Source organism: Salmo salar, chromosome ssa27, assembly GCF_905237065.1.
Source record: "Salmo salar chromosome ssa27, Ssal_v3.1, whole genome shotgun sequence".
Lineage (NCBI taxonomy): Eukaryota > Metazoa > Chordata > Actinopteri > Salmoniformes > Salmonidae > Salmo > Salmo salar.
In genome coordinates, this window is record NC_059468.1 from 35,900,251 (window position 1) to 35,926,365 (window position 26,115).

At 43.1% G+C, this 26,115-nt stretch overlaps 3 protein-coding genes and 1 pseudogene across 3 annotated transcripts; 2 read left to right on the plus strand and 2 right to left on the minus strand.

Annotated features, from left to right (window-relative positions):
• The first annotated feature begins 3,055 nt into the window (after positions 1-3,055).
• ntaq1 (N-terminal glutamine amidase 1) lies at positions 3,056-4,948 on the plus strand. Its single transcript, XM_014178627.2, has 6 exons — positions 3,056-3,264; positions 3,463-3,562; positions 3,661-3,711; positions 3,866-4,014; positions 4,137-4,261; positions 4,373-4,948. The coding sequence occupies exons 1-6, from the start codon at positions 3,185-3,187 to the stop codon at positions 4,474-4,476; spliced, it is 609 nt and encodes a 202-aa protein (XP_014034102.2). The 5' UTR covers positions 3,056-3,184; the 3' UTR covers positions 4,477-4,948.
• psma2b (proteasome 20S subunit alpha 2b) lies at positions 4,784-9,614 on the minus strand. Its single transcript, XM_014178626.2, has 8 exons — positions 9,502-9,614; positions 8,975-9,051; positions 8,635-8,767; positions 8,270-8,392; positions 5,783-5,864; positions 5,611-5,684; positions 5,323-5,380; positions 4,784-5,133 (listed from the first exon to the last, which is right to left on the minus strand). The coding sequence occupies exons 1-8, from the start codon at positions 9,540-9,542 to the stop codon at positions 5,017-5,019; spliced, it is 705 nt and encodes a 234-aa protein (XP_014034101.1). The 5' UTR covers positions 9,543-9,614; the 3' UTR covers positions 4,784-5,016.
• Positions 9,615-10,198: 584 nt separating this feature from the next.
• On the minus strand, positions 10,199-20,719 carry sdha (succinate dehydrogenase complex, subunit A, flavoprotein (Fp)). Its single transcript, NM_001139616.1, is given in 15 exon segments — positions 10,199-10,451; positions 11,787-11,900; positions 12,290-12,420; positions 12,776-12,887; positions 13,038-13,156; positions 13,369-13,543; positions 13,744-13,939; positions 14,770-14,938; positions 15,300-15,424; positions 15,688-15,836; positions 15,998-16,162; positions 18,520-18,663; positions 19,063-19,224; positions 19,426-19,503; positions 20,648-20,719. Coding segments are annotated over 15 exon segments (1,986 nt in total). The 5' UTR covers positions 20,708-20,719; the 3' UTR covers positions 10,199-10,364.
• Positions 20,720-22,358: 1,639 nt separating this feature from the next.
• Positions 22,359-23,269, plus strand: LOC106589008 (coiled-coil domain-containing protein 127-like; annotated as a pseudogene).
• The last annotated feature ends 2,846 nt before the right edge of the window (positions 23,270-26,115 follow it).

Here is a 26,115-nt window from a genome sequence, read left to right on the forward strand (position 1 = left end):
CTGAAATCTAAAAATAGTACACCCACAAACTTGCCATTATCCATAGCATTGAGCCACTGGTCAGTCATGTCAACCAATGCAGTGGTAGTGGAATGGTTTTTACGATAAGCATGCTGATTGGCTGTAATCAGATCATTCTTGTCTACTTGTCTACTCACAATGCCCTGCAATATCTTACTGAGTGTAGGGAGTAGACTAATTGGTCGACTATTGGCAGGAGTAATGGGTTCTTTGCAGTCTTGCGGAATAGGACACAGTTTCGCATGCTTCCATACATTTGCAAACATCCCCTTTTCCAGTGACCAATTAAATATGTATCTCACTGGAACTGCAATCTGGGGAGCAGCACAGCGAAGCAAAAACTTGTCCATAAGACCATAACCTGTAGATTTACCATCAGGTAATGACTTCAATAGGTTTAACACCTCCTCCACTGACACCGTTTGCAGACTAAAAGAGCAGACCTTGTTGCTCATAATATGATCATCAATCCATTGGGCAATAGCTTGTTTGGAAGAATGTATGTTTACATTGTTGCTCAGTAAATTCATTTCTTTGTAAAAAAATCTGCAAAATGATTGGCAATATCAACTGGTTTTGTTATTATTCTCCCGTCAACCTCCACACTAGATGGAGAGAGTAAGATAGAGAGAGAGAGAGTGAGAGAAAGAGAGAGAGAATTTATGCTGAGGCTTCATTGTTATGTCGTGCCTGCCTGTGGTTCTCTGAACAGCCTGTTCTGACTCTCTGTGGTTCTCTGAACAGCCTATTCTAACTCTGTGGCATCTGGAATAAAATAGTTGATTTATGATCTGCAGCTTTTTGAGAGGAGGAGGAAAAGCCAGAAATAGAGGAAGGGGGAGACAGAGAGAGGAAGGGGGGAGACAGAGAGAGAGGAAGGGGGAGAGACAGAGAGAGAGGAAGGGGGGAGACAGAGAGAGAGGAAGGGGGGAGACAGAGAGAGAGGAAGGGGGAGAGACAGAGAGAGAGGAAGGGGGAGAGACAGAGAGAGAGGAAGGGGAGAGACAGAGAGAGAGGAAGGGGGAGACAGAGAGAGAGGAAGGGGGAGAGACAGAGAGAGAGGAAGGGGGAGAGACAGAGAGAGAGGAAGGGGAGAGACAGAGAGAGAGGAAGGGGGGAGACAGAGAGAGAGGAAGGGGGAGAGATTGTCTCCCTGCTCTCCTCTCCAACAATTACTTCTCTTCATATGATCTACTATAGAGAAAAAGTTATTCATGTCAGTGGTTTGACATTCTTGCTTGGTCTCATGATTGTTTTGAATGTGATTTAATTTATACATGTACAAAGCTTCTATAATGCAAAAAAATAAAAATGGCACATCCCACAAAAACGTATTCAGGTGAAACAATATATTTTATCATAAACAAGGTTCCCCATGGTTAAAAATCTGTAGGAATTCAAAGGTCTTCGTGGGCTGATATGTATTCTACAGAGCAAAGACCAATCCTGGGTATGTTGTTTTACCCTCTGATGGAAAGGGCTGATCCTACTTGACTTACAAACTGTGATAAACAAACAGCTACAGTATGTCAAACTTGAGGTGGGAAGAATCTGAGACAACTATGGGAAATACAATCTTTAACCTCACTTACAGAGGCAAACACAAAGCAAAATCCTTGTTTGAGAGTGGAAACACCGGAAATCAATGACAAAATCAATGAGACTAACAATAGCAGCTTGGAGCAGAAACTGTGAGAAGCCCGCTTTTTCACATTCTTACCGCCTTTTTGAGTGAGTTGAGAACTGAACAAGTCGACCCTAACAATGAGCTCCACATCCATGGCACCCAGGGCAGCAGAAGAGGTGAACATCTGAAGAATGGATGCTGTTTCATCATACTCAGTGTATGATAGCAGGCCAGAGATGTCCATTCTGCAAATAAGGAGGGCTTTAGTTTATATGGTACTCTCTCTGTGTCTCTGGGACAGGGGGAGAGAGAGTCTTGCTAAATATTGTAATGGAAATTAAACTAATTCTGGGGACAGTTCCACTACCCTAAAAATGCACATTTTGCCTGTGGACTCACATGAACGTGTAGTGCAAATTATGTAAGGGAAAACAAGGAACAAGTTCACATTTTGCAATGTGATGTCACCCCCTACCGACAAACTCCTGCGTAGCATGTGAGTTGTAGCGACGTCCAAGCCAGTGATAGAAAGGGAAACATCAAGAAACATGTATATTTTAGTAGACACTCTTATCCAGAGCGACTAGGGTTAAGTTGCTTGCCCAGGGGCACATCGACAGATTCTTCAACTAGTCGGCTCTGGGATTTCGAAATAGCGACCTTTCAGTTACTGACAAAACACTCTTTACTGCTAGCCTACCTTTATTAGTGTGGCTACAAAGTGGTTTTCAGAGGATGCAGCGATGGAGGATACGGAGAGAAGATTGGAGAATCAACATCTGGAAAGTTGTGGTGTGTTTGATGTGACCACAGGGCTGCATCTACACCCTATCCCATTAAGCAGTGACATAATGACAGATAGGTGAAGTCAACCTAGACCGGTTCATTGGAAATGGTAGACTGCTATTATCCTGTGGTAGCCATGCTCAGCAAGGGAAGATTCTTCAAATGGGAACTCTCAATAGGAAGAAGATCAAAAGCCAATTTATGCTAAATTGAGTGGAGTCATTTATTTGGTCCCACTATCTCCATAGATGATATTAAAGAGAATGTGAAGGATCTGGTGCTTCTACTGGTCCTGACGTGGCCTCGAGGCCTTTTCAGAAAGCTTGCTCCCATAAATGTGCTGTGTCAAAGGACATTTTGGTAGTAAATTCACGAATCGGATTGTGGAAAGCAGAAATGTCAGGTTGAAGATTATTGTGGACATGGCAACAGAGTTATTAGGGGTAACACGTTACTGTCTATATGTTTATTTTTATGCTGAATCATCGCAAGGATGGATTGTCTCAGTATGATAGAGATGGATTTATTTTATTAGTAGTACATAATTAGCCAAACCATGATTGATCGCACACTCCAGCACAATAGGTGGCGGTATGCACCTTAACAGCGGACCGCCATTATACCACAGAAGAAGACGACTCTCATCCTCCGGCGGATACTTAACAATGTAACACCAAATTATGTAGACTGCTGCAAAAATCAACTGCTGTTTGTTTTGTAGGGTCAGTCTGTTACATTTTCAGGGAAGACATGCATAAAGAACACGTTTCATCAAAGTATGTCAACATCACTCCATCCAGGGATGAATGCGTGTACACAAGCTGTTACTGGTAATTGTCAGCAATGCATGCATGCTCAGAATGAAGCTAGGTGGCTAGCTAAATACATCATGCTAGCGGAATAAACTCCACTCCATGGGAAAGGAAGCTTGGTGAAGTTCACAATTCATTTAATTCACCATGGAGGGAAGTAGTCCGCTAATATAATAATGGGTGCATGAATTAAATGTAAAAATCTTGCTTTTTCAGTGAGGAAAATGTCTGGAAGCTATGTGAACACATCAAGACTCAAACGCAAATACATTTGGACGAAGTGTATGCAGTCTTTATATCAAATGAAAGAAAAATGGTGAGTTGTAGGACGTTAAAAAGTGTTTGTGAAATTATGTGAGTCTTTGTTAACCCTTTACTCTGTTATAATAATTGATGAATTTCCATTCCTCTCAGATCCCTATATGGAAACAGAAGTCCAGTCGTGGAGATGAACCTGTTGTTTGGGTAGGCACTGTCCTTTGGCTTTCATATTCAGAGCATGGAGGAAATATGAAGCCACATCCTTGCCTTTTCCTTAGCATTATGGGGAAAAATATTGTAGCCTACACTGTAAACTATTACAACGGTCACAATATAACATTCATCATTCTGTTTGTAGGATTATCACGTTGTCCTACTTCATCAGAATCAGCAGGGACAGAGCTTTATTTATGACCAGGACACAGTCCTGCCTTTCTCCTGTCCTTTCCATGTTTACACTACAGAAGCCTTCCATACAGATCATGGCCTTAAACCAGCTTTCTGGAGGTAAGCAAGTATTCATATTGTTATTTTACCTTTTTATATTCTAAGCTAGTATGTGTGTCAAGGTAATCGGTTCTCTTCAATGATAAACACTTTTGAACGCTTGTCTATTCAACGCTTTCCAGGAAGTTGCGAGTTATTCCTGCAGATACCTACCTGAAGAATTTTGCCTCGGACCGGTCACATATGAAAAATGCCGATGGGACATGGCGCATGCCTCCGCCGCTGTATCCTTGTATTGAAACAACAGGTACATCTCGGTCCTATTACATATTTCTTCTTGCAAAACTCAATATTTGAATGGAAATCACATTTGTCTGTGTGAGGATTGTCTAACGGAATAATGGGTTTTTCATTCTAGACTCTAAAATGAACCTGGGTGACTTCATCAGTATGGATTCCAAAGTGGGATGTGGACATGTATATAGTCTCTCTGAATTTGTCAAACACTTTGCAGAAAAATGATTGCTGGTTTGAAATTAATATACTCCATACAGATTGGTGGTTACCTGCTGGATACTTTCTGCCTTTCTCAGCTCAAGACTACTACAGGGTCACAATCCAGGAAATAACCGTTCTTAATGTTACGTTCCTTATCCTGGTGGCAGAAGGAAGCCATAGGAATTGCCAGGAATATGTCTAAGCCATAAATACAGATGACACAAAAACTAAATTATTACACATTGTATAGTTAAATGCAATGCATATGAAGCAAACTGTACAGGGATGAGTTGTAAAATGTATCTTAATGTCATTTAAAGCAATTAATGCATTTGTCTTTGTGGAAATGTTTTATTTTGTGAGATAAGCACAAGTTACAAGATGTAAATAAAAACATGGGAGCTTTAGTTTCTGGCATTTATTGATAGTTACTGAACTTGTCAGAGGGGAAGGAGGAACTGGAATACAAAGAAAATAAATGCTGTTATGTTGAAAATACAGTAGAGTCTAAATTATTTCAGTAATAACCAAATACGAACAATCACACCAACGAGTCACTTTTTTTTAAGCAATGGCCGCCAAGTAGTCTTTCACTTCTGCGGATGAGAGTCGCCTGAAGCCTGCTTCATTACAGATCCCCACCTCAATATTGTCTTCGGTCATCTGACCCTCGAAGCTTTCCTGTAAATAAAATATAAAACATTCAGGATTCTGCTAATAACCGAAAGATCACAAGAGTCCTGTGGTCTCTTTTAACAGACGTATGTGATGACAGGAGAGCATAGAAGGGGAATGGCTATGAGAACATTTCATGTGTAGCCCTTTCCACATAGAAGCCCAGCAGGAGACGTTTACAGTTGAGTCACTCACCTTCAATGTCAAGATAGCTGTGTGGATGGCGTCTTCCAGTTCCAGGTCCTCGTTGTACCTGAGTGAGGAGACATTACTTTACCCCACATTTATTAAAGGGTTACTAAGCGCTGCAGTCTAAGTTCTAGAGGCGTCACTACAGACCCTGGTTCGATGCTGGGCTGTATCATAACCTGCCGTGATCGAGAGTCCCCTATGGCGGCACACAATTGGCCCAGCGTTGTCGGGGTTATGGGAGGGTTTGGCCAGGGTAGGCCGTCATTGTACGGGGGGGATAAATTGAAATACCTTTTCTCAAGGAATGTTTTCCCATTGACGTAGTTCTTCCCCATAGCAGTTGCTTTCCAGGCAAAATATGCTCCCTGGGTAGAGAAATCCAGACATGGTTATCAATTTATCATGATCTCACAACAAACAGACAAATATGCTCAGATAGCAAACGGTGGTAACCAGCCCTTACAGACGGATCAGACTGGAAAAGGTATGGTCGGTCCTCATCCCAACCTGCGATCAGCAAGGACACTCCGAAAGGACGGACACCCCTGCAACGTAAGACAAAACATTTAAAATAGACACATTAAAACATTTAAGCCTACATGAAGCAAATTGACTCCATCATGAATGCATTCATTGATCAAATTAAATGAACTACATTAGAATAACCCCCCCCCCCCCCCAAGAGTCATTTCGTTACATCCTATGATTCTTACTTGATAGTCTGAAAAGGAACATTGAAGTACTTTTATAATCTCCACCCGGCACAGCCAGAAGAGGACTGGCCACCCTCAGAGCCTGGTTCCTCTACATTTCTCCCTAGGTTCCTGCATTTCTAGAGTTTTCCCTGGCCAGTCCCTGGCTTTGTGGTTTTAGGCTTGGTATCTGTATTAGCACTTTTTCGTCATCTGCTTACAGTGCATTCAGAAAGTATTCAGACCCCTTGACTTTCCACATTTTATTATGTTACAGCCCTATTCTAAAATGGGTTAAATAGTTTACTCCCCCTCAATCTATCCACAATACCCTATAATGACAAAACAAAAACAAATTTTTAGAAATACATTTTTTTTCAACGCTATTACATTTACATAAGTATTCAGACCCTTTACCCAATACTTTGTTGAAGCACCTTTTGCAGCGATTACAGCCTCAAGTCTTCTTGGGTATGACGCTACAAGCTTGGCACACCTGTATTTGGGGAGTTTCTCCCATTCTTCCCTGCAGTCCCCCTCAAGCTCTGTCAGGTTGGATGGGAACGTTGCTGCAGAGCTATTTTCAGGTATCTCCAGAGAGGTTTGATCGGGTTCAAGTCTGGGCTCTGGCTGGGCCACTCAAGGACATTCAGAAACTTGTCCTGAAGTCACTCCTGCATTGTCTTGGTTGTGTACTTAGGGTCATTGTCCTGTTGGAAGGTGAACCTTCACCCCAGTCTGAGGTCCTGAGCGCTCTGGGCCAGGTTTTCATCAAGGATCTCTGTACTTTGCTCCGTTCATCATTCCCTCAATCTTGACTAGTTTCCCAGTCCCTGCCGTTGAAAAACATCCCCACAGCATGATGCTGCCATCACCATGCTTCACTGTAGGGATGGTGCCTGGTTTCCTCAGACCAGATAATCTTGTTTCTCATGGTCAGAGGCCTTTTGGCAAACTCCAAGTAAGCTGTCATGTACCTTTTTCTGAGGAGAGAATTCCATTTGGCCACTCTACCATAAAGGCTCAATTGGTGGAGTGCTGCAGAGATGGTCGTCCTTCTGGAAGGTTCTCCCATCTCCACAGAAGAACTCTGGAGCTCTGTCAGAGTGACCATCGGGTCACCTCCCTGTCCAAGGCCCTTCTCCCCTGATTGCTCCGTTTGGCTGGGCAACCAGCTCTAGGAACAGTCTTGGTGGTTCCAAACTTCTACCATTTACGAATGCTGGAGGCCACTGTTCTTGAGGATCTTCAATGCTGCAGACATTTTTTGGTACCCTTCCCCAGTTCTGTGCATCGACACAATCCTGTCTCGGAGCTCTACGGATAATTCCTTCGACCTCATGGCTTGGTTTTTGCTCTGACATGCATTGTCAACAGTGGGACCTTATACAGACAGGTGTGTGCCTTTCCAAATCATGTCCAATCAATTGAATTTACCACAGATGGACTCCAATCAAGTTGTAGAAACATCTCAAGATGGTCAATGGAAACAGGATGCACCTGAGCTCAATTATTTCAAGTCTCATAGCAAAGGGTCTGAATACTTAAGTAAATAAGGTATGTTTTTTTTTTAAATACATTCACAAAAATGTCTTAACCTGTTTTCGCTTTGACATTATGGGGTATTATGTGTAGATTGAGGATTTAAAAAAATCTATTTTACAATAAGGCTGTAACAAAATGTGGTAAATGTCAAGGGGTCTGAATACTTTCCAAAGGCACTGTATGTGTGTGAGCGAGAGAGAGAGATCGAGAGAGACATATGTGTTCCCAAAAAGTGATGAATTAGGCCTTTCAGGATAACCTACTTCTAGTGAGGCTACTAGATTTCCAGTATAAATGATTGGGTCTATGCCAAACAGCTTTTTCTAAGGCTAAGTAGACATGTAACAGAGAATAAAGAGATGCTCTCAAGTCTGTGCATGGATATCAGAGCAAAGAGTCTGAATATTTATGGAATAAGATTTTTTTATTTTTGAATACATTTGCAAAAACCTGTTTTCGCTTTGTCATTATGGGGTATGGTGTGTAGATTGGATTTTTTTTGTCCATTTTACAATAAGGCTGTAACGTAACAAAATGTGGGAAAGGGGTCTGAACACTTTCCTAATGCACTGAATAAATGATGAATAAACGGTTGACTTTTGGACTACTCCACATTTATATTCTAGTAATTTAAACTAAGAGAGAACTGTGAATCAGTCATGGTAAGCAAAACATGAATCCTCGATAAGTAGCTACAGTATTTCACTCCATACCCTGATTGTGTGTACTCCTGCATGACGGAGGCCACCCTCTGAACAAGCTGAGCTGTGGGGATGGGCTCCTGGTACACCAGGAAGTACTGCTGGGCCAACTTCCTGGCTCTCCGGAGCAGCACCCTGTCAACACAACAAAGAGCATCTCTCCCGAGTCCAGTCGTCTCATTACAGTCAAGGGCTGTACATTTAGTTTACTTGGTTTAGCATGTATGCTAAGAAATCAGTTCTTAGTAATATTCTATAAAACAACTACATCATGTTTCTATATATAATATACTAGAGTGCATAGGTAGTGGCATATGTATATTACTACATGCTGTAGTTGATTTCCAGTAAGAATGAGTTCCCCATTCCCTCATTACCTGTAGTCAGGTCCCATGCCGCTGTACACCATACCAATGTGTTTGGTTATAGGCTCAACTTTGTGAACACTGGTCTCGTCGTACAGGATGGACTTCTGTTTCTTCTCTGTTGCCAAGACAACTCCATTTGAGGCTGTAGTTAGGGGAGAAACATTACATGAAATTACAATGATTGGAATCAGCTCTCATAACTTGAGGTAATAATGAAAGTGAATGTTTAGTTGTGTATAAGTCTGTTGAGGTGTTTAATTGGTGGGGAATTATTAAATCAATTAAAACAACAAATAGACAAGGTGGATATAAACTACCTGCATCTAAATGTTTTAATCTAACTACATACCTTTGATTCCTACAGCGGGTGCACCTGCGGCCACTGCTGCCAGGGCATATTCAATTTGGACCAGTTTCCCAGAGGGGCTGTAAGGAACGAGGAAGATATGTAACTAGGTAAACGTTAGTTATTGCACTAACCTACACCTGTTCATAGAAATGTAAGTTAAATCAGTTACATCCATTTACTTAGCTAGCTACATATCTCGCTAGCTAACTGAGTAGCCAGTAGCCAAAACTAAACGGGGTGGTAGCCAATAGCTAGCCACTGCAGGAGCTACAAATAATCATACATTAGCCTAAATTACAGCGCTATCAATTGGATTACGCTAGCTAGCCCGCTTTAACTCTTCAACAGCTACCGGTAAAAGGCTAGCTAGTTAGCATCGGCGTGACACTGCATCTCTTGCAGAGTTGCCTCAAGTGTTTTTAATGGCCATTAAGCAAGATCAAGATCACAATAATAGCAGAATATGGCCTCACAGTAAGATGTTAATTGACTACGTTTTGCGATGCAGAAATCTATTTTTATTTTACCTGAAGGTAGTGAGGGAGAAACTATATCCTCGTTCAGCCATTGTTAATCTGTCATGAGGAAAGTTTTGCTGGACGGACCAAATAGCGGAAATGAACTACATGACGTTCCGGTTCCGCCCATTCATTTCTCTGTGTAACCGAAAGGCATATGGGTGATATGAAACATGCATAACGTTCACAGGATTCTCGGAATTCATGAATAAACGTTTTTTTACAAGTATTATAATGCAATTTACATAGGTGAAAATGTTTCAAAATAAACACATGTCATTCTCTCTATTCCTTTCATCTTCAAATACAATTATTGTATTTCAGATGTAACATGGCATTGTGGAGATGCACTAATCACTAAGACAGGAGGAATTTAGTTATTTGAGCATCTTTATTGAGATAAAAACAATACATTAAGCATGCAAGATTAACAGAACTTTACATACAGTTGAGAAAATGTTTTTTTTCCCCTTGAGCAAAGACCACAGAGTGAACAAATTGAGTATTGTATTGGCATTGTGTGTGGATATCTTAAACATGGTTTTCATTTCCTCCCCCCAAACAGTGATTATGCTTTTCTTTTTACACAGATTTCTAGAATCATTCAATATTTAAATATTAAATATGTATTTATTTGCCTGTAAGAACTATAGCAAATGTGGTGAAAGTTTAAAGTACACACAAAACACTCAATTTTGCACAATTCTTTTAAGGTTACAATAAGTTTCAGTTTATTATTGAACATATGAAATATTCCACATATAGTATTTATGAGCAAAGGGAGAATCCGGTTGAAACTTCATATAAATGATAACTGCAAAAGCATCCATTCTGATCATGAATAAAATAGTCTGCATTGGATCGGTATGTGCTTAATAGGAACGGATGGCGGGAGGGATAGCAGCACAGTCCTCTGCATCCAGTGAGTTATCAATAACTGGTCTGTATTTCAGAGTTACCTGTAACAAAAGCACAGAAGGGAGAAATGAATGAGTGATGGCAAAAGTACATTGGCATGTACCTAGACTCCGCTATCATTGTGCTGTTAAGCACGAACGTATGTTACAATTAGGCTTGACGGATATACAGTACACAAACGTATGCTTTTAATTTTTTATTGTAGACCATCCATCTGATGCCGTCTGGTCAACAAAAGGTTTTAATTGTTGCCGCCCGTAGCATTGAATGCAAGCAAAGCCAGCGAGCATTTGGCCTCCCTTGCTGAAAATGTTTTATACAATAATAACCAAATCAGCGTTGAGCTAAACTGATTGAGCTCAGCTATAAATGGTCCTGGCCCACAAAAAGTGTCAAGGGAAGCCAGTTTGGATTTGGCTTCAGACCAATCACACCAAGCCAAACGTCATTGACAGAAAACTTGAATTGTTGCATCTCGTTGTGTGGTTGTCCTCCGGTGGGCTAAAAATGTCCCTTTCCTAAATTGGCCATGGATGGCAATAGGGAGTTGGACTTGTGGTTTTACCTAATTATCCGTACTGGCCAATGATTAGAACGGCGATTCTGATCTAACCCTAAATTCATACATTGTGCCTCTGGCCTGAGAGGATGCAAGTTCAATATGTTGCTAGATGTAGTAGGCTAATGTTAACTAGCTCGCTAATCGTTACCCATGAAATCAAGTTGGGCTAGCAAGCAAATATTTTAGTCACGTAGCCTAGGACAACAAAAAAAATAGAGTGTACAGAGTCATAGACCACTTCGCTAACATGAAAGAGGATGGCATTGGCATTTCTCTACAAGTAGGATGAATCAACATGTTTTTCTACTCACACACACTAAATAGTTTTTGGAATCTTTTAGTTGTCACTATTAGACTAAACAGAGGTGATTTGATCATGTTGAAGTTGAAACAGTTCTGGAGTAGTGGAGCCAGCTCCTGTTTTCTTTGCGACTTGCAGCAACTGTGGTTCTAAATCTGTGGTTCTAAATCAATAGTTGTGAAAATGTCAGCAACATTAACTTGATTGACCATGCTGTAGGTCATTTAACTGTTTGTTACATGCAATGTGTTTTCTGGACTTCACCGGACAGATGTTGCTCTCTAGTTTTGTGATGAAACAAATGGTTGACTTTATATCACAGTGTCAGGGCATATGAACTAACAGGTTATAGAGCAACACAATTATCACAACACATAGGTTGTAATATGGCTTTTTTTTTTACCCTGGCTTGGCTTCCCCAGTTATACCATCCAACCCTAGTTACAATTAATCCTGTCATTTATATTTAGAAAAATGAAGTTAACACAATCATTAGGCATCAATTTGGTTTACCTTCCCGGTCTTAGGATCCACAGTGGACAGGGTGTGTTTTCTCCAGTGCTCTTCAATGGGCTTCTTCACCTGTCCCGCCAGAGGCTTGGCGTAGTCAAGCTCATCCATACGGTCCTGCAATGTTAAATAGGCCTCTTTCAGAATGACATCAGTCTACAGACTGTTACAACTACTGCTGGAGATCGTGCCTATAGTTGTTTTGTGGTGGATGTTTACACAAAAGCATTGTCTGTCAATATGCATTACTTTCAGCTCCAAAAAAAAAAATGTCCACATCGAGACCCCTACTGTGAAGCAAAATTAAACCATTGGCTGCATAGAAGAAGTAAATCTCACTTTACCAGACAACATTTTCATTGCGGACCAGGCTTGTATAGGAGTGGTTTGTGTCTTCAGTAAATTGTCATTGCAGACCAGGCTTGTATAGGAGTGGTTTGTGTCTTCAGTAAATTGTCATTGCAGACCAGGCTTGTATAGGAGTGGTTTGTGTCTTCAGTTCTTACCTTGAAGTCCTCTCTGGAGTGGGCTCCCCTGCTCTCCTGGCGCTGCTCGGCAGAGTTGATGGTCTGCACAGCGTTCAGCATAAGGTTCTGCAGCTCCAGGGTCTCCACCAGGTCAGTGTTCCACACAATGCCTGAGGGGGAGGGAGACAGAGCTAATGCCTGAGGGGGAGGGAGACAGAGCTAATGCCTGAGGGGGAGGGAGACAGAGCTAATGCCTGAGGGGGAGGGAGACAGAGCTAATGCCTGAGGGGGAGGGAGACAGAGCTAATGCCTGAGGGGGAGGGAGACAGAGCTAATGCCTGAGGGGGAGGGAGACAGAGCTAATGCCTGAGGGGGAGGGAGACAGAGCTACAGAACATCTTTACGTGCATGTTTCATGTTTTTACAACCAAGCCCAACAAATGGGACAACAAATATCGGCCTCTGTGAGAAGGGGCAATTGAAAGTCTATTCTTATCACATCAGCAGAGGGAATGAGATGCTGACCTCTGTCAAAGGTCTTGATGTCGTCCAGGGTTTGGTAGACGGCGTCCATCTTGTCACATCCCTCCTTCAGGACCTTGCCGGTACGGAACACAGCGGCGTGGTTCTGCATGGTCTGACAGCGGAGAGGAACACAGGCTTACAGAAGACGTGATGGTACTGTACAAGTCCTCATTAAAGCCCATTACCTGTACTTTTGACAAACAGCCAAGGTCAATTCCCTATTATGGATGTTAGACATCCTTTCCATTTTTAGGATCCGTACCTTCTGCATGTTCACTCTGATCTCAGAGGTCCTTATGTTGCCATCAGCAAACCTCAGCTTGTCCAGGTTGGCCACAGACTCCTCTCCTGCGTTGGGCTTCAGGGGGGAGAGCTTCTCTCCTGCAGAACCACCACATTGCCAGGATTGTAAAAATTTATTTAACTATTTAAAATCTGTTATTCATCCAGGTTAGTCCCATTGTGATCATTTTTCAAGGGAGTCTTGGCATTCACATTGAAAAGCTGTGGGACAATCCATTAATGCATATGCTTTTTGTCTTGATGACATATACGGGCAAAGGCTCGAAAAACGGAGAGTATGAAGTTGTTACCTGGAGTGCAGATGTCAGCAATTGTGTGAGCGCAGGCGCGACCAAACACCACCAGATCCAACAGGGAGTTGGCTCCCAGACGGTTGGCACCATGGACACTGGCACAGGCAGCCTCGCCACAGGCAAACAGCCCTGGCACCACCTTGTCACCCTCCTCGTGCGTGTGGGTGATGACCTGTGGAGAACAGGACAGTAAATAATTATATAATAAAAGGTTTAAAAGTAATCAAACTCGGGGAGGTCCAGTTTTAAGACTCATCCTACACAGAGCTCTCATTATATCTGTCTACTTATTTTAGAGTTATTCAACAGGACTTTTAAAAAGAAAAATATGCAGATCTAGTGCATTTATTTGCTATGGGTACTGCTAGTTACCTGTCCCCTGTAGTTGGTGGGGATTCCTCCCATGTTGTAGTGTACAGTGGGCAGGACGGGGATGGGCTCTTTGGTGACGTCCACACCGGCGAAGATCATGGCGGTCTCAGAGATGCCAGGTAGACGAGTGGCCAGCTGCTGTGGGGGGAGATGGTGCAGCTGCAGGTATGCATGGTCCTTCTCTGGGCCACATCCCCTAAGGACACATATACAGGGCTGTTAGCATGACAGGTTCACGTGGGGTTTCTCTGGGTCACTCAGATACAGGGCTGTTAGCATGACAGGTTCACGTGGGGTTTCTCATAAAGTTAATTTCTTTGCCACATTTTTGTGCAGTTTTACTTTAGTGCCTTATTGCCACCATGATGCATGCTTTGGAATATTTTTATTCTGTACAGGCTTCCTTCTTTTCACTCTGTCATTTAGGTTATTATTGTGGAGTAACTAAAATGTTGTTGATCTATCCTAGTTTTTTCTATCACAGCCATTCAACTCTAACTGTTTTAAAGTCACCATTGGCCTCATGGTGAAATCCCTGAGCAGTTTCCTTCCTCTCCGGCAACTGAGTTAGGAAGGATGCCTGTATCTTTGTAGTGACTGGATGTATTGATACACCATCCAAAGTGTAATTAATAACTTCACCATGTTCAAAGAGAAATTAAATATCTGCTTTAAAAAAAAAAAAAATACCCATCTACCAATAGGTGCCCTTCTTTGCAAGGCATTGGAAAATCTCCCCGGTCTTTGAGATTGAATCTGTGTTTGAAATTCACTGCTCGACTAAGGGACCTCATAGATAATTGTATGTGTGGGTTACGGACATGAGGTAGTAATTCAAATATGATTACACAGTGAGTCAATGCAACTTATTATGTGACTTGTTCAGCAAATCTTTACCCCTGAACTTATTTAGGCTTGCCCTAACAAAGCGGTTATATGCTTTCTGAAAGCACTGCATGTATCAGTTATCCAGTGCAATGATTCTGTGGGTGCTCAGGGAAGACAGGGCCTTGGCGGTGATCTTACCTGCCCTCTCGAATCTCGATGGTAATGGAGCGGGACACCACGTCTCTGGAGGCCAGGTCCTTGGCGTTAGGAGCATAACGCTCCATGAAGCGCTCACCCTCACTGTTGATGAGGATTCCTCCCTCACCACGGCAACCCTCTGTGATCAGACAGCCAGCTCCATAGATGCCTAGAGAGATAACGTTATATGAAATCAGCACTGAGGGAGGGCACTTCACACCCAATGATATTTATAGTATGATTATGTATCCACAGTATGTAAAGGGTTAGTCTGCCAGCCCTCTGACTTACATCACCATGTGATTGACTTATCCGACATCAACGATACTATGTTATGAAACACAAAGGATTATTCAGCAGTTACCTTCCGACTAAGCACAGAAACATTTTCAAGACGACACTTCTGATATCCCTATTCTGAATGCTAATCCATTCTTCTCCAATAAAATGTTTATTTAAAAGTTATTTTCGTCTCATAAGTCCATTCCCTAGCAGACAGGCCTGCATTGCCAATCCGATATGGAACTGACCTGTAGGGTGGAACTGGACAAACTCCAGGTCTTGGCAGGGAAGGCCAGCACGGGTCACCATGGCATTACCGTCTCCCGTGCTGGTGTGGGCTGAGGTGCAGCTGAAGTAGGTACGGCCATAACCACTAGATCAAGCAGAGAGGCAGGAGTAAGACTCAGCGCACAATAGGAACACTTTAAATTGTCATCAAGGAGGCACCTTCTGTTCAGGTGCGGATTGTTAAAAAGTTAACATTATAAACTGGGTATAACTGGTAAAACAAAGCTCCCACACACAAATTACTTGGAACAAGCCTTCTAACTATACTTATTCGCTACAGAAACACCCAATACAGAGAGACAGATTAATTCCCTGTGGCAATGACCGTTCTTGGACCTGAATACATACCCTGTGGCGATGACCGTGTTCTTGGATCTGAAGCGGTGGATCGATCCGTCCTCCATACACAGAGCAATTACTCCCTTGCACTCTCCATCCTCCATCAGCAGGTCCAGGGCAAAGTACTCCACAAAGTAGCTGGTGTCGTACCTCAGAGACTAAATAAGTGAGAAGCATAGAAGAGTGATAGATGACCGACTGGCATAAACAGGCCAGAATTTGAGATTTGGGATTCTAAAAGCAGTGTGTCAGCAAAAGGGGATTCAGAGGACTGCAAGTGGTGAATTATGGGATTTTGAGTCCAGAGAGTGTGACGTACTCGTCCGTAGAGTGTGTGCAGGAGGGAGTGGCCGGTTCTGTCAGCTACGCAGCAACACCTGTGGGCCTGGCCTCCCTTGCCATACTTCAGACTCTGGCCTCCAAAAGCCCTCTGGTAGATTTTACCATCCTCGGTACGGCTGAAGGGCATGCCAAAGTTCTCCAGCTGGGGACACAAAACAAAAAAGTAAACTCACTGCTTCACAACAGTTATTTTCATAACAGGAAGCTAGACAAATTAAGTTAGCTAAGAAATAATACATTAATGTTTTAATTTGATCAGCCTATCAGTGTTTGTGTTGATGTTGTGCCAATCCTTTGTGATTAAAGGGATTTCAACTGAATCCTCCCAAAATTAGAGGCTACATAATTACACTTGCATTTTAGCTCAATATTGAATTACACAGAATGTATTAAATCAAATTGCTTAAGTCTACAAAAAGACAGCTATGCAACATTGCAGAACAGATTAAGGGCACTGAAAGGCCACTTCCACTTGTTTTGATACATCAGAAGGGGTGAAAAAGTAAAAGGGGCACTTGAGTTCTACTGCAGCTCTTTAAGCATGGAGCCTTATTCCACCTCCCCTGTTAGGGGGAGGCCACATTACCCCGATGAACCCTACTTCCACCTCCCGTTAGCAGGCACCATTCCCCCGATGGACCCTACTTCCACCTCCCCTGTTAGCAGGCATCATTCCCCCGATGGACCCTACTTCCACCTCCCCTGTTAGCAGGCATCATTCCCCCGATGGACCCTACTTCCACCTCCCCTGTTAGCAGGCATCATTCCCCCGATGGACCCTTCTTCCACCTCCCCTGTTAGCAGGCCTCATTCCCCCGATGGACCCTACTTCCACCTCCCCTGTTAGCAGGCATCATTCCCCCGATGGACCCTACTTCCACCTCCCCTGTTAGCAGGCATCATTCCCCCGATGGACCCTACTTCCACCTCCCCTGTTAGCAGGCATCATTCCCCCGATGGACCCTACTTCCACCTCCCCTGTTAGCAGGCATCATTCCCCCGATGAACCCTTCTTCCACCTCCCCTGTTAGCAGGCATCATTCCCCCGATGGACCCTACTTCCACCTCCCCTGTTAGCAGGCATCATTCCCCCGATGGACCCTACTTCCACCTCCCCTGTTAGCAGGCATCATTCCCCCGATGGACCCTACTTCCACCTCCCCTGTTAGCAGGCATCATTCCCCCGATGGACCCTACTTCCACCTCCCCTGTTAGCAGGCATCATTCCCCCGATGGACCCTACTTCCACCTCCCCTGTTAGCAGGCCACATTCCCCTGATGGAGCCTTCTTCCACCTCCCCTGTTAGCAGGCATCATTCCCCTGATGGAGCCTTCTTCCACCTCCCCTGTTAGCAGGCCACATTCCCCCGATGGAGCCTTCTTCCACCTCCCCTGTTAGCAGGCATCATTCCCCCGATGGACCCTACTTCCACCTCCCCTGTTAGCAGGCCACATTCCCCCGATGGACCCTACTTCCACCTCCCCTGTTAGCAGGCATCATTCCCCCGATGGACCCTTCTTCCACCTCCCCTGTTAGCAGGCATCATTCCCCCGATGGACCCTACTTCCACCTCCCCTGTTAGCAGGCATCATTCCCCCGATGGACCCTACTTCCACCTCCCCTGTTAGCAGGCATCATTCCCCCCAATGGACCCTACTTCCACCTCCCCTGTTAGCAGGCATCATTCCCCCCAATGGACCCTACTTCCACCTCCCCTGTTAGCAGGCCACATTCCCCCGATGGAGCCTTCTTCCACCTCCCCTGTTAGCAGGCATCATTCCCCTGATGAACCCTACTTCCACCTCCCCTGTTAGCAGGCATCATTCCCCCAATGGACCCTACTTCCACCTCCCCTGTTAGCAGGCATCATTCCCCCCAATGGACCCTACTTCCACCTCCCCTGTTAGCAGGCATCATTCCCCTGATGAACCCTACTTCCACCTCCCCTGTTAGCAGGCATCATTCCCCCAATGGACCCTACTTCCACCTCCCCTGTTAGCAGGCATCATTCCCCCAATGGACCCTACTTCCACCTCCCCTGTTAGCAGGCATCATTCCCCCAATGGACCCTACTTCCACCTCCCCTGTTAGCAGGCATCATTCCCCTGATGAACCCTACTTCCACCTCCCCTGTTAGCAGGCATCATTCCCCTGATGGACCCTACTTCCACCTCCCCTGTTAGCAGGCATCATTCCCCCGATGGACCCTACTTCCACCTCCCCTGTTAGCAGGCCACATTCCCCTGATGGACCCTTCTTCCACCTCCCCTGTTAGCAGGCATCATTCCCCCGATGAACCCTTCTTCCACCTCCCCTGTTAGCAGGCCACACTTGTTCAGGGGCAGAATGACAGATTTGTACCTTGTCAGCTCGGGGATTTGATCTTACAACCTTTCGGTTACTAGTCCAACGCTCTAAGCACTAAGCTACGCTGCCGTGTGTGTGTGTGTGTGTGTGTGTGTGTGTGTGTGTGTGTGTGTGTGTGTGTGTGTGTTCACCTCCACCACAGCATGTGGAGCCTGCTCTGTCATGTAGTGAATGGCGTCCTGGTCTCCCAGCCAATCAGATCCCTTCACCGTGTCGTAGAAGTGCCACCTCCAATCATCTCCCTCCATGTTTCCAAGGGCTGCGTTGATCCCACCCTAAATGCAAAAACAACTGTTACGGACCACTGGGAGAAAGATAAATCATCTTAAAGGAATAATGGGAATTTTGTCAGTGCAGAGAGCGCGTCAAGGGCAGTTTCAAAGTGCATGATCAGCATGAACTTTGGACAGCTTTATGTCGAGACACCGCATGGAGGTAGGCTTAATACAAGTGTAACACATTAAGGTGGCTAATAACGCCACTGCAGTGGGATATGATTGATTCGTTGTGACTTTAAAATGGCATTGCTGCCTTCCGTGGACAGAGTGAAAACGGCCTCATTATAATGAACAGTTAAAAATGCAACACTACACTTAAAAAGGGGACAATCTGGAAAATCCCCTCCTGTGACATGGTCACATTCCATTGATTCTTGTAGATATAACTTGACCTACCTGTGCAGCCACCGTGTGTGACCTGGTGGGGAACAGCTTTGTGACACAAGCTGTGTTGAAGCCAGCCTCAGACAGACCGAAAGCAGCACGCAGCCCTGCTCCACCGGCACCCACAACCACTGCATCAAACTCATGGTCTACCACTGGGTACTGTGTGGACATCTGGAAACAACGACCCACAAAACATAGACCTGCATTTCACTCTTTTCCTCTAGTTAAGACTTTTCTTTATACAAATTGCCTCGACAAGCACTGAGACAAATACACATTTAAAAAGTCAATATAGTTTGTGCAACAACAGAAAAAGATTGAATCCATTCATACAGTACTGTCAATGGTGAACATGGGAGTATGCAGACTTACGCCATCTGATACTTTAGAGTTGTTCTTCCCATAGACTGAGAAGTGGAGCTTCCTGGAGTTGTGGGATACAGCCGGAAGCTAAATGGGGAGGGGGGGTAGGTCAATATAGGCCAAAATCATAGGCTATGCTTGGCTGTTGATGTAAGTACTCAATTGCTTAAGAACACTAGGCTAACCCACACAATGGCAATGGCTTTTTTTTTTAAGTTAATGTATACCTTTACTATGGGTTTCTAAAGTTAGTCTAGTTTGCTCACTGTTTTCAAATGCAGCAGAACCCCATCCAGCTGATTGTGATATAAATAAAGTGAGAACACTGCAGCAACAAAGTCGTCTAGATGCGTTTAAAATTATATATAAATCACTACACAACATGCATAATAGTGCTTCATAAAAGCATTCCAACCAATATTTCTGAGAGGAGAGATACACATCTGTACGTGTGTAAACACAGACTAATGTGTAGGAGAGTTCGGATTCATTTACATTACGTCGTGACAAATAGAGATTTCAAAATCATATAACTAGGTAAATGTGAGGATAATCCACAATGCCAGAGACATCTAAACAAACAACTTATTTTCTTATTCTTCCGCAACCAGTCTCAACATCCCCTCTTAAAACACAGCATGCATTCAAAACTGTCGAGACATTATTTGTGATAAAATAAATCAGTGACTGGCAACACAAACTCAGCCAACAATTCGTTTTGCATGGCCCGGTGGCCCGGTGAATGGAGTATTCGCCTTAGGGCCAATGGAATTGTCGCAAATTTCAAACACCGCCTTCTCGGGGCACCGGGCCATGCAAAACGAATTAGCCCACTGGGAACGAGCCACAGATTCGTATTAAGTAACTTGCCTTGCTTGACCTTCAATGCACTGATGTTTATGGCTACCGTAAGACTCAACCCACCCGCAATACTTAAGCAATGAAAAGTATATTAAATCAAGTTATTCGTCAGAATCGAATTGCCATGGAAATGTAAAATGATAACATTGAAACTGCGACAGAAAGGAAGCTAGCTCCGCTCTTCGTATTGTATAGAAAATAATAGCTACAGTAGCTAACGTTAGCTACGTTACGAAACCCCAACAATGGTGACCCATCATTAACCGGCTGATTCTGCCACTACCAGATCATATAAACACATTCACGAAGTCAACATAGAAACTAGGTCATAGTGATATTCTAAAGCAACAGTTCGTTTCCAAGTACTTACCGCCTTGGCTGACAGCAGCTTTTTGGTGAGGACACGGGAGACAGTACACACCGCAGCCATGATGGGTAGTCGTTTCGTCTGATAACATCCACGTTACCAAACCTCTCTGACACAGCTTGGGTCCCTGTTTATGCTGGGGCCGGAGTATACCATCTCCAGAGAGGGGTTCATTTGGTCAAGGGAAAAATAAATCATCCTCATTGATGAAATACAGAATTCATTATATAGTCAAATAATTTATATGTAAAGGTTATCATATTTTACAACCCACATAATTCGCTTTCCGTCATTATATTGACGATATCTAAATTAACTCAGTTTTAACTCCCCTCTGCGAATTCTAGGTGGGAAATTACGGAATGTTTATTTTCCAAAGAGAGACGATTGAGGTTCGATTGAAGAGACATTCTTGAACATAAAGGTATCTGTAAGGTTATTTAATCCATGCTTTTCTTTTGGTAACCATTGTTTTACTAAATTGGTTTGAATGTAATTGTATTAAGACAGATTATCCTTTCCATAACAAAGCTAGCTGTCAAGATGATGAGGAGAAACCTTCCTTTGCAAAATTGTGTCTGTGTGATCGATCTCCTTGCTATGACAGTTATAGCTTGGCAGTGAACGACATCTGGTAACTGTGTAGTTTATCTTCAGTAAAGTTATGCCCCCTCAATTCTGAAGGATGTTGTCATTTTGCACAAATTACCCCATTTGTACATCAATACATGTTTTCATGATTGTGTTCTTATAACGTTACCAGAGCAGTTAACTCTATTACGGTGAGCTGCCCATTCACATTTGTCGGAGATGATAAAACTCATTGAATTTACTGTATGCTAACTCTGCAGGCCAGACGAACAACCTGACGCTAAGGATATACTGCTGCTCTCGGACTAGGCCCAAATCTTTGTCATTCGTATGAAGAGGAGACTGAGATTCAGAGGCTGCCGATCCGGATGCCTTGTGAGAATTTGTCGGCGACTGGGTAACCCGCCTGTACCATCCGTCCTATTGGCCAACATGCAATCACTGGAGAATAAACTGGAAGAGCTCCGTTCAAGACTATCCTACTAACAGGACATTAAAAACTGTAATATCACAGAGTCGTGCCTGAACGACGATATGGATAATATACAGTTGGCTGGGTTTTCCGTGCATCAGCCAGACACAACAGCTACCCCGGGTAAGACAAGGGGTGGTGGTCTGGGTCTATTTGTCAGTAACAGCTGGTGCGCGATCTCTAATATTAAGGAAGTCTCAGGCCGGAGTGGCGGCAATGGGAACAAGTGGAACTACGCCCTACTGGTGCCCATGATTGACCTACCTGCCTTACGTAAATACTGTATTACATATACACAAGCTGCATGCTCAAGGACCTCTGCAGGAGCACAGAGCAGCTTGTCTGTTGACTAGACATAAGTTAATTACGTGTAACGTTGCTGACTCAACCTTACTTTGCCATGAGAAGGCCACTGTGCTCAGTTTACAGACATCCATTTTAGGCCAATGAATATGTACTGTACTGTTGATGTCTTATTAAATGCATTAACTATCTCAATGCACTTCATGCAATCCAAGGTTGGCATGTCAGATGACAAATGTTCTTTACTCTCATTTGGTAAGATAAGGTCTGAACAAGTGGCAACATTCCATAACATGTAAGGCACAGGTAACAGACAACAAGCTAAATGTGTCCATCTTTCAGGGTTGATCTGTTCCAGGGAGTCACAGAGGGAGGTCCGACAAGTGCTTTCAGGCTATCCGTGATGACATCGAGCTGAAGTACAAGGAGACACTGAGAGAGAACCGACGGGAGACGGTCCACCTGGAGAAGGAGAAGAACCACGTGCAGGGCTACCGCCAGGCCATAGCCTCCCAGAGCCAGCAGCTGATGGAGGAATGCAGGAGGCTTAGCCAGGAGCAGGAATCCCTGACTGGGGAGAAGAGCCAGCTACTGCAGACAGGCGGTGCTAGGGCCCTCTTCCACATGGCTCTGGAGAGGGAGAGAGAGTGGCACCGAGGGACTATGGCTGCTCTGAGGGAGGTGAAGGAGGGTCTGGTGAAGAGGCAGGAGGCCTTCTACATCATCCTGGTGCCCTGGGAGAAGAGGCTGGAAATGGAGATGGACGTGCTGGCAGGGAACGGGCTCTCGCCCAGCTGGACATAGAGGCCGGCTTTAAGGACATCTTTAAAAATGACCTCCACTGTGCACAGTCCCTGAACATGGACAAGCGCAAGAACGATAGTCTTAGCTCAGATGCTGGCAGCTGCAGGTCACACTACAGAAACACAGGAGAGCAGAGGCCACGTTGTTGGAAACACAGTCTAGCAGTCTATGATGTATCTGGGATTATAATCCAAACTGATATTTATTAATGATGTGTAATAGGTCAAATGAGGACAGAAAATCACTGTTGTTGAATTCCAAAATGTGTATTGGGCAGTCTGACCTTCACCATGCTTTAGCTGAACAATAGGGTAAACTCTTTAAAACACTTATTGAATCTAAAATGGTATTTGCATGACCAAAAGAATCCTATCGTGTACTGCCTTTTTCCATCTTATATCTCAAATCTGTATGTTTATGGGTTATGCAAAATAAAGTACCAGACTGACACTGTATATCAGTTTATTTACATTTTATAAATATTTTTGTTGTTATTATTATGAACAAAACAAATACAAAAACAGAAATATACAAACAAGAGTACATAAACCTAACAGACGGGAATTCCATATCGAGATACATTTTCAATTTGTCAATAAGTTTTATGGTACGTATTGCTTTTTTGTTTTTACACTTCCTGATCATTTCAAAATAATATTTCAATTCTATCTTAAACAATGTGAAGAGGGTATTTTCTCTGCCCACTTCATTTTATGGATAAAGAATCTGCCATGAAAAATAAACAAATGAACAATGAAAGTTAAATCAGGGTCCATATCATTTGAATCAAAATAAAACACAGTCTTTCAAATTAACATTAATAGTCGTTTCTTTTCAAATAAAATCTTCTAACTCACTCTGAGATCTTCTGACGCAAGAACAGTCCCAATATAAATGGTCAAGAGTCTCTGGGTCACAACCACAATATACACATTTGTTATCAATAGCTATTTTTAAATCTGTGTATAATAAAGGTCTTTACATGGTAGATTCTATGAATGAGTTTGTATGATACTTTTTTCACCTTATTAGATATATACAATATTTGCCAGACAACAAGACTTTGTTCCAGTCCACTTGTCCTAGGGCTGCATTCCAGTATATTCTAGTAGAGGGAATAGTAGGCCGTCATTGTAAATAATAATTTGTTCTTAACTGACTTGCCACGTTAAATAAAGGTTAAATAAAACATTTTTAAAAACATCTTGATATAGCAGTGTATGGATGTGTTTGTTTACTCTTTTCACCAGTAGGTGTCAATGTTGTATTATTTGCTGGAGAGGATATAAACTGTCCCAAAATGTTTCATCTTGAAACAATGAGGAGAGAAAATGGCAGCCCTGTGACAAAATAGACACCCAAGAGGAAAAGAATATGGCAGAAGTGGATGCTAAATTCGAATCAAACCAATATGCCATAGAAGAAGAAGAGGAAGGGAGGGTGGTATGATGCAGGATGATTATGATGGAGATAATGACACCAGATTACATATCTCTTGGAGTATATTTGTTTCATTGTAATGACGGAATTCGTATAGGCCTATAGTATTTTCGTTGTCATCCTCTATTGGTTTTAATGTTTACAGATCTGGAGTTGATGATGGAAGCAGGGGACAGACTGGAGGAACCAGTTCCTACGTTTGAATGAGTGAGGGGATGGAGGACTTGAATGTGGTCTCTTTGTTGTTGGCTCCCAGGTCATCTGAGTCAGAGTTTCTACCACTATTGAGGATTTTAAAAAATTCACTTAGAAGTCAAGTTTACTATTACTTATTTTATTTAACGTTTATTTTAGCAAGGGGGTGAGCCCTGCATCAATACTTTTACTGATGCATCAAATACATAACACAGCACACATCTATAAACATGTATGTTATATAGAGTATGGGGAACACAATCACTATAATGAAATATGTGGACCAATAGGACACTCAAAAACCACAGCATGTCATAGACAAACATAACATACACATAGGCTATGCTAATACATTGTATGCCTCAGGTCTATATATACAGTCAGGTCCATAAATATTTGGACATTGACCAAGTTAGTATTATTTTAGCTGTCTACCACAGCATATTGGAGTTGAAATGAAATAATGACTATGAGCTGAAAGTGCAGACTTTCAGCTTTCATTTGAGGGTATTTGTCACGTCCTGACCAGTATAAGGGGTTATTTGTTATTGCAGTTTGGTCAGGGCGTGGCAGGGGTGTGTTTGTTTTGTGTTATCGGGGTTTTTGGGTATGGTTCTATGTTTTTGTATTCCTATGTTTTTCTATGTTGTGTATTTCTTTGTGTTGGCCTGGTATGGCTCTCAATCAGGAACAGCTGTACATCGTTGTTGCTGATTGGGAGTCATACTTAGGTATCCCTTTTTTCACCTGTCTTTTGTGGGAAGTTGGTTTTGCATTGCTAGTTGTGAGCCTGCAAACTGTCATTTGTTTTCTTGTTTTTTTCGTTAAGTGTTCAATAAAAGTTTAAGATGAGCACTCAACCCGCTGCACCTTGGTCTACTCTCTTCGACGGCCGTTACAGTATTTACATGTCAATTGGGTGGATGGTGTAGGAATTAAAGCACTTTTTATATGTGCCCCCCCTTTTTAAGGGACCAAAAGTAATTGGACAACTGTCTGCTCAGCTGTTCCATGGTCAGGTGTGTTATTCCCTCATTAGTTCATTTACAAGTAAGCAGATAAAAGGTCTAGAGATGATTTCAAGTGTGGCATTTGCATTTGGAATCTGTTGCTGTTAACCCTCAATATGAAGTCCAAAGAGCTGTCACTGCCAGTGAAGCAAGCCATCATTAGGCTGAACAATCTAAACAAACCCATCAGAGCGATAGCTAAAACATTAGTTGTGGCCAAATCAACTATTTGGTACATTCTTAAAAAGTAAGAACACACTGGTGAGCTCCGGAACACCAAAAAGCCCGGAAGACCACGGAAAACAACTGTGGTAGATGACAGAAGAATTCTTTCCCTGGTGAAGAAAAACCCCTTCACAACAGTTGTCCAGATCAAGAACACCCTCCAGGAGGTAGGCGTATCTGTGTCAAAGTAAATACATACGATTTACCACAAGATGTTAACCATTGGTAAGCCACATAAACAGGAAGACTATATTAGAGTTTGCCGAAAAAAACATCTAAAAACACCTGTACAGTTCTGCAATAACATTCTATGGACAGATGAGACATCAACTTGAACCAGAATGATGGGAAGAGAAGTGTATGGAGAAGGGAAGGAACTGCTTATGATCCGAAGCATACCACCTCATCTGTGAAGCATGGTGGAGGTAGTG